The sequence below is a fragment of the Nicotiana tabacum genome, chromosome 1 (assembly GCF_000715075.1).
Source record: "Nicotiana tabacum cultivar K326 chromosome 1, ASM71507v2, whole genome shotgun sequence".
NCBI lineage: Eukaryota > Viridiplantae > Streptophyta > Magnoliopsida > Solanales > Solanaceae > Nicotiana > Nicotiana tabacum.
This window is the reverse complement of record NC_134080.1, coordinates 44,193,031-44,200,913: the sequence shown is the minus strand read 5'-3', so window position 1 is coordinate 44,200,913 and position 7,883 is coordinate 44,193,031. Positions and strand designations below refer to the sequence as shown.

At 36.8% G+C, this 7,883-nt stretch overlaps 1 protein-coding gene across 1 annotated transcript; it reads left to right on the top strand.

The window, feature by feature from the left end:
- The first annotated feature begins 390 nt into the window (after window positions 1-390).
- On the top strand, window positions 391-7,478 carry LOC107820313 (fatty-acid-binding protein 2). The gene is made up of 11 exons (XM_016646578.2): window positions 391-883; window positions 1,654-2,242; window positions 2,698-2,920; window positions 3,953-4,028; window positions 4,120-4,222; window positions 5,474-5,542; window positions 6,329-6,365; window positions 6,475-6,549; window positions 6,631-6,682; window positions 6,796-6,840; window positions 6,999-7,478. Exons 2-11 carry the CDS (start codon window positions 1,737-1,739, stop codon window positions 7,094-7,096), a joined length of 1,284 nt encoding a protein of 427 aa, XP_016502064.2. The 5' UTR covers window positions 391-883; window positions 1,654-1,736; the 3' UTR covers window positions 7,097-7,478.
- The last annotated feature ends 405 nt before the right edge of the window (window positions 7,479-7,883 follow it).

Sequence of the window (7,883 nt, the reverse complement as noted above, 5' to 3'; positions counted from 1 at the left end):
CCCCGAGCGTTAGGCGTGTTTCGGGAGAATAATCGGGCATTTGCTGCATAAGCATCACAGAACTGAACCCCACACGTAAGCCTAAGGCGTATTGATAGTGCCCATCATGGGCAGAGCTAGAGTGTCGGATGCGGATTTGGTCGAACCCAGTAGCTTTAGTTCGAATCATATATTTATCTTAAAAAATTCATTGAATATGTATAAATTATTAATCTAGAACCCAGTAACTTTAAACGATTAGAATCTCAAGCCCATAAACTTAAAATATTGATCCGCCTGTGGTGCCCGTCCCCGAGACGAGTCCCAAAATGGCTTTAAAAACACTGAAATATTGAAAAAGACAACTTGCAGGGACTAAAATATTTGAAAAGGAGAGTTGAGCAGGGATACATAAACTAAATTCCAATAGCCAATGAATATGAACACAAATCTTAGGCAGGAAACGAAGAAACATTGAATCTTAAACATCAACTGTGTAGGCAGCCAAACAATTCAGCGTTGAATAAGGGTCACTTTCACCTGTAATCCAAGTAGCGGTCTTTGATTTTTTCTTCTCTCAATTATAAATTCCTAATTAAAAAAAGAAAAGAAAAAAAAAACCCAGATAGAACAAACAGAAAAAGAATTCAGAAAAGAGATATTTTATTATTTAATTTACATGAACAGAAAAGGAATAGGAAAATCCAAAAAAGACGCCTTTTTTTTCCGTTTCTTTACCAGAACCATAAAGCATATTCTTTCCTTTACTAGTCCCTTTCCAATTTTTCATATCAAAAACCCTAATGTACTTTTGCATGCATTTTCAATCTTTGTGGAAAAGCAATCTCAGTATCTAATTTTCTTGATTTGCCCCAGTTTCCATCTTTCTGTTTGCTCCTTTCAGGTTGGTTCTTTTCTGTATTTATATGTTTTTGTTCATTGATCATGTTTGATTTGTGTCTTTGATTACAAGAGCTGGAAATTACTAACCAATGTTATGATTTAACTGGGGTGAAAATTGATTTTGCTGTAATGTATTGATGCTATTTTAGTTTTTTTTTTCCTTTTTTTGAGAATTTCTTAGAATTTTTATTGGTTAAAGTTGCAATCTTTATGTTATTTTCGTTTGTAATGGATCTTTCTTTTATGATGATAGTGTCCGGTCCAGTTCGTGCGCACCTCTACTATTCCATCGTACCTGTTTCCTCCCACCACCTTATAATGCCTCTTAATTTTCTTGTTTATTGTATATAGCTCCTCCAAGAATTTGCCTTTTTCATGAAAAACCTTACATATGTATGTTGTAATTGCTATAAGGTTCTGTGTTAACCTTTGTTTAAACTCTGGATCTTCTCACCTAGTACATGTTTGATGATATTTCACCTTTTCCACTTGAATTATAACTTGGGCGGATTCTTCTGGTGTGCTGGTGTCTTAGTTAATTTTCTTTCATGTGAATGCGTTGCTGGAAACAGAGTTTACTTTAACTACTTTGTATTACTTGCCTGAGTCTTGTTTATATGGTTTATGAGGCTACGTGTTTCTATAATATGGTGTGGATGCCAGCTAATGCTGTTTGTCCTAGTTTGCCTGGTGCATTTGGCTATTTGCATTGTTCTTTTAATTCATTCTGTGTGGACCAATGTTTTCTAAGTTGAATCAATACTTGAGCAGGTGATTTCTGCCTGTATCTGTCTACATTCAGTAGTGATTGGGGGCTACGAGGCCCTTGAAGGAGCTGATCAGAATCAGTAAAAATGCGGAACAACTTGTCATTTTCCATGGATGGTAATGGGGGTTCATCGGAAATGTTCCCTATAGATCCTCTCATGCCATATGGATTTGGGACGGATTTTCTCTCCCATATTTCATTGATTGTTGGCGGTTCTAGAAATTTATATGCACCTGGGAGTCAGGCACTTCAAGAAGCTTTCAAGTGCTTTTCAAAATATGCTGGTGCGCTGCTAGTCTGGTTTGCCAGTGGATCAAACTCCCAAGTTAATAACCAAATATCAGGTAGTCATCAGGGTTCAAGAACCACCAGGTCTAGAATGTCAATTCAAGCACAACAAACAGCTTCAAATAGACATAATTTGATGGAACTCTTCTGGCAATCAAGATGCCAAGGGAAATTTACCATCCCTTTGATATTTAGTGAGATTTCAAAGTTCACATTGAAGCAACTGCGCAAAGAAGCCAAACAACTTCAATCAATTCCTCTGCTCTCACTAGCTGCTGCTTTAGTACCTCCATTTGACAATTTGTAAGCTTTTCTTCTCAATAAATTTCACGGTGAACTAATTTAACTTGGTTCTCTGACGGGAAGGCTATGTTAAAATACATATTACCTCCACAGGAAGAAAAAGAAAAAGAAAAAGAAAAAGAAAAAAAGAATCTCATTTGTGTTTTGGCCTTCTGATTACAATACTCAGTTTTAGTTTTGTATCTTTGCTTCGGTTTTATAATTGGTGTGATTGCTTCTGCCCTTCTTTTTATCTTTCCTAAGCCGAGGGTCTTTCGGAAACAACCTTTCTGCCTTCTTGAAGGTAGGGGTAAGGTCTGCGTACATACTACCCTCCCCAGACACCACTTGTGGGATTACACTGGGTCTGTTGCTGCTGCTGTTGTTGTTGTTGTTGTTGTAGTATTTGTGTTTTGACTACTACCTTTTGCACTGAAGTTCTTATAATTGCTTTTGGTCGAATGAATGATAATCAGCTCTGGGGATGTTCTAGCTGTCCAACTGGATGGTGGTGCTATGGAAACACAGAGCGGTGAGGATCAACAGCCCTGTGAGGTTGAGCACCGGGGATGTGATAATTCATTTTTCCAGAATTTAGATTGGTCTAGACATGCAATTGAGCCCAGAACGGGTATTGAATTTCCTACTATCTTGGACAACCTAATAGCTGGGGAGAAAAATTCCAGTTTCACATCAGAGGTAAACAAACATGAAGTATTGGTATTCAACTGATTTGTTTTTTCTTGTGATACTATGATGTTCTACGATTTAGCTCTTCATACTTGTTTGGGTCATTATCCTGCAATTATTTCGATTGTTCAGCTGAAAATGCACCACTTTGACCAGACTGATGAAAACGTGTTCATTTTGTTATGACTATTTGATTTTAGGCTTCAATCTTCTCTAGACATCTGAGTAAGAGAAGACATACAGAAAAAAGTACACACTCGCAGAAGAACAGGAAAAGGGCAATATATTTCAACTTTGCGATGTGGCAACATACAATACCACATATTAGTGAATCTAACAGTGAGAACATTACTATATTCAACAGTTTGGTTAGACCTGTAACCTTGGAAAAGCAGTTAACTATTCTTTTCTCAAAAAATAGAGCAAAAAAGGCCGTTAACAATTCTTTGATAACTTGTGTATGGTTAATGTTAGTCAGTTTGGTGGGCGATATATTAGAAAGAGCCATCGGTATCCGAAAACCTAAATCCGGAAAAGAATAAGATAAATGCCGTGTAAGAGAAATACGACAAAAGCAATTAAAGTGAATTTGGTACTTTTGGTGTTTTCTTCAGCTATGCCCGGATCGTAAACAGCTACTGCTTCACTTTTCTCCTTCAGCATCATAATTTTAAGGGAAAAAGTTAAATCTTAATTCCACTTCCTTGTTTCTGGATGACAATGCCCTTTTGCTCTATTCACTATTTACATAGACAAGACATTAGTGAGAAGTTAAAGCGGTAAAAGTAGACATTGTAAAAATCTTGCATGACATTTCCAAAACTTAACACTATGATATTATTTGACTATCCTAGCAATGTTCCGAGAAAATGTAATCTTGAATTCTCTCACCAGATTTCCATTTCCCATACGATCTGACAAATCTTAATCTGAGCATAATTTGTTTTAGACAGTTTTATGCTGCAGTTATGAATTTAGCCTAGTATTTGCAAGTATCCTGTAGCCAATAGAAGTTTGAATTGACTTCTGCTTGAATTTCAGGTCCTTGTTGGGACTGGATCCAGAATAATGAAAATTATCAGAATTAAATCTCTGAAGGTTTATGCATTTGGCTTCTGTAAGTTCCGGCTCTTCTCTAGACTGCCCTAAGCTCTTACCAAGTTCGAAAGTTCTGTCTGCAGAGCTTAACTATCATTTGTTATGTATAGATGTCCATCCTTTTGATGTCTGCCAGAAGTTGGGATGGAAATATGCCTCAGTTCCTTTTTGTGAACTGAACAAACAGCAAGACTTTTATCGGGATCTTCTCAGGTATTCTTTTATTGCTCGCATCCCAATGCCTTTGGAGTTAAATACTTGATCTTCTGGACATCTTTTCCTTAACTTTTGCCATGGTCCTGACATTGTCATTATGGAATCTGGCACAACTTTAATCAGGTGTTATTTTGTCTCTGAAGATAATTTTAAAATTGGTTAGTGCTTAAGTTTGCACATTCTTTCTGATAGTTAATTTGTGAATCTACATTGCTTGTTTTGATGTTTGGATTTTCAGATCCTACTGTAGTAATTGATTGTCCATATCTTCGTGTGATATATTTTCTTTTCCTGTGCTGGTAAGATGCAGCTATAAAGCGTATTGTACAGTGGGACCTCAATTCTGCTCATTTGAGAATTAACCCAGCTCCTTTCGCGTCATTTCTTTTGCTGTTTTGATAGTCCATATTCTCACTCCTTTTCCAAAAACCTATTTTTATCCTAAGCCATTAATGTAGCTTTTTTTTTTTTTCCTTTGTTCTTATATCCGTTGTGTTTGGGCCAGCTTATGTGCACATCGACTAATTCCACGGGCTACCTGCTATCTCCCACCAACACAGGTACCTGGTAACTCTGTCCACCAAGGCTTAGACATTTGGGAAGGAATCACCCGGCGTTTTGCATCCATTGCCATTTATGTAGCTTTTCCTCTCTTGTTTTTCTGTTCCTCCTTTTCATCTAAGCTTCTCCTGTCTCTTTCTCCCCTTGCTTTCACCAGAAACCTTTTACTAGTATAAACTGTGAAACTGGTGACTTCATGGGTAATGATCATATCTCTGCCCATCAATGATTTAGATTGTAGTTATCGTTGTTATTTTGCTACTCCCACCAATTATAGAACAGTAGCCAAATTATGTGATTTAACACTATACTGAATATTTATTTGCTGTTGGGACTGAAGAAAACCTTTCTGCTGTAAATGTGCTTTAATTTTACTTCCAAATGTGTGACTGCAAGTGGTTTTTCTGTGAATAAAACTACAAAATGTTAGTTATCCTTATGATGGCTCCCCCACCCCCAAAGAAAAAGAACAATAAGGAAAGAAAAAGACAATGTTAAGTGTGTCAAGTTGAAAGGTGTTGGATTTTTTCCCCACAAATGGTATTGTATGGTTCGTTTGTTTATTACCGCCTTTACACCTAATCTTTTTATGGCTATACTTGCACAGTTGCATATGCCATTTTGTTTATGGAGTGATTAGAGTTTGGCTATTGTTTCCTCTCACCAATTTTGTTGGCTGTGCTGCAGGGAGGATATTAGCATGACTGTTAGGCTTGTTGTTAGCTGCAATGGAATCAAAATCAACACAGTCCGAGAGTATGTTGAATTCCTCTTCAGATTTTGAAAAGCTTTACCCCCATTGTTTCACATTGAACATTGCTCTGTCTCACATAAAATCTTGTTATTCAAAATCAAATAGTTCACTATTTCTTGAATTCTTTTCAATATTATTTGGCTAATTAGTTAAATATGACTTACTTCCCACTTCTTGATATTGAAAAATTGATAACTTTTAGGTTTTCACTTGTGACCTCATCCTGTTGAATCGATTTCTAGAAGCTTTCTTTTCTCATCTTGATAATCATCTCGATGCAATTAATGATAATTGAATTTCACATTGAGAAGCGTCTTGAAACTTGCATTTACTATAAAGTTGAAGATAGCATGACCTGTGTTCTGTCAATTAAAGGCATGACCGCTGCATCTATGTTCGGAATTGTATTTCACTTTCATATTTGGATGTGTAGTAAAAATATTCTGTATTTACTGAGACAGAAGCATCCAGGGGCGGATCTAGCCTTTTGACTCTGGGTTCAATTAAACCCATAACTTTTGATGCGGAACATATATTTACGTGTAAAAATCCACTAAAATTGCAAAAAGCAGTGTATATGAACCCCTAATTTTTAAAAGTACAACGAGTTCAATAATAAGAACCTTAAAGGCTAAACCCATAAAGTTTAAATCCTGGATCCGTCTCTGGAAGCATTCCAACTTAATTACAAGTGTCTCATGACTGACATTTCCTAACGCATGGAAGTCTTCATCTTTGCCATTATTATACTCGTTCTCAACTCTGTTTTCAATTGCCACTTTCTGCAGTGTTTTTGAGAAATCTCTTCGAGCTCGGCTGGTAAAGGTTAGTCCAACAAGCGTCTTCCACAAAAAGTTCTTTTTCCTAAACATTTACTTGCTGCTAGAGAAGAAAAAAACGCCTCGACACTGACATTCTTTGTTTCCCTGCACAGACAAATCCTGATACCGATTATCGCTGTCTAGAAACATTTGGTTCCATGTTCTCGCAAGATATTCATGTGCAAGCAGTAAGCAAGCTATAACCTCCCCACCTTCCATTTATTCCAGGGTTGCCTTTTCATCTATTATACATGACTTGAAAATTTCAGGGTACAACAATCAATTTTCGACGAACAGCTGATGGGTACCTAATTACTGAGAGTGAGTGCACTGATATCTAAGAAGATAAACTCTGACACTTGCTTATTCTTTTTAATAAGGGAATTAGGCAAAAAATCTTGTGTTTCTTACTATAAGACTGCTATTCTTTGCAGTCGGAGGAAACAATATCGGAGCAGTTCAGAGTAGAGAATTGTGTAGTAAGTGAACTGTCATCTTGATTTATTTCCTGGCAGTTGTGGATATACTGCGCATAGTGGCAAGATATTGATTCTTGGAACTAACTAGAAGGATAAAATGAAGAAAATAGACGGGGAAAAGGAAGTGAGATTTACGCTTGATATTCTTGTTTTTTCAGGGGCATTTTTTGATATGTACATTGGCGACGTTCCTATATGTGAGGAAACTAAAGAAGAGATCGGGAAAAATGTTGCAAGTATCTTAAGGGGGTGTTAAAAAGATGCGGTTTTATCTTTCTGCTGCCACAAGAGTTTACTTCTTGTGGTATGTGACTTTACGATGCAGTGATTAGGGAAGCATAGCGTTCCAATTATTTGGACATAAATGTCAAAATGAACGAAAAATTTCACGAGGAAATGAAGAATAATTGATTGTTAGGGTTAATATATGCAGAACCCTTTTATTTTAGGCAGGGTTCTTATATTTAAAATTCGTTGAGAATTAGTTGGAAAACAAGATTATTTGTAGCCTTGTTGGAGTACAGCCATAATAGAGCTGTCTCTGCCAACTGTTGTAAATTTAGCTTTTAAGGTTTATATGAACTTAGAGAGAGCTTGTTCTGCATTTTGACTTTTAAGCTTCTCTCCTATTCTGTATAGTATTGGTTTCCTTTGGTTTATGCATCTGTGGGTGCTAATGCAACAATCTGCTATTTAAAGTTGTCAACCTTCTATTTTTTCTCCGATTAATGTAGTAATGTACAAGAAACTGTTTCACCATGCTGAAAATCTTAAAATCGTTACATGCTCAAGACAGAAGAATCAAGATGTTCGAACTGTTTTTTGCAACAAAAGTAAAAGTTTACTTTGTTTTGATAATTTGGGGGGGGGGGGGGGCAGCCATGGATGACTGGTAAAGTTGTCTCTATGTGACCTATAGGTTAGGAGTTCGAACCGTGGATCAGGCTTTGACCCATGCATTAAGGCTACATCACACCCCTATACCCCTTGAGATGCAACCTTTCTTAGGACCCTTGCCTAAATGTGATGTTTCGTGCATCAGG

What these genes read in the sequence shown, in the direction of transcription:
- LOC107820313 (XM_016646578.2), top strand. Translation starts at nt 1,737, where the DNA reads ATGCGGAACAACTTGTCATTTTCCATGGATGGTAATGGGGGTTCATCG. An exon ending in TTTTATCGGGATCTTCTCAG is followed by an intron (nt 4,223 to 5,473) that starts GTATTCTTTTAT and finishes GCTGTGCTGCAG; the next exon opens with GGAGGATATTAGCATGACTG. An exon ending in AAGATATTCATGTGCAAGCA is followed by an intron (nt 6,550 to 6,630) that starts GTAAGCAAGCTA and finishes TGAAAATTTCAG; the next exon opens with GGTACAACAATCAATTTTCG.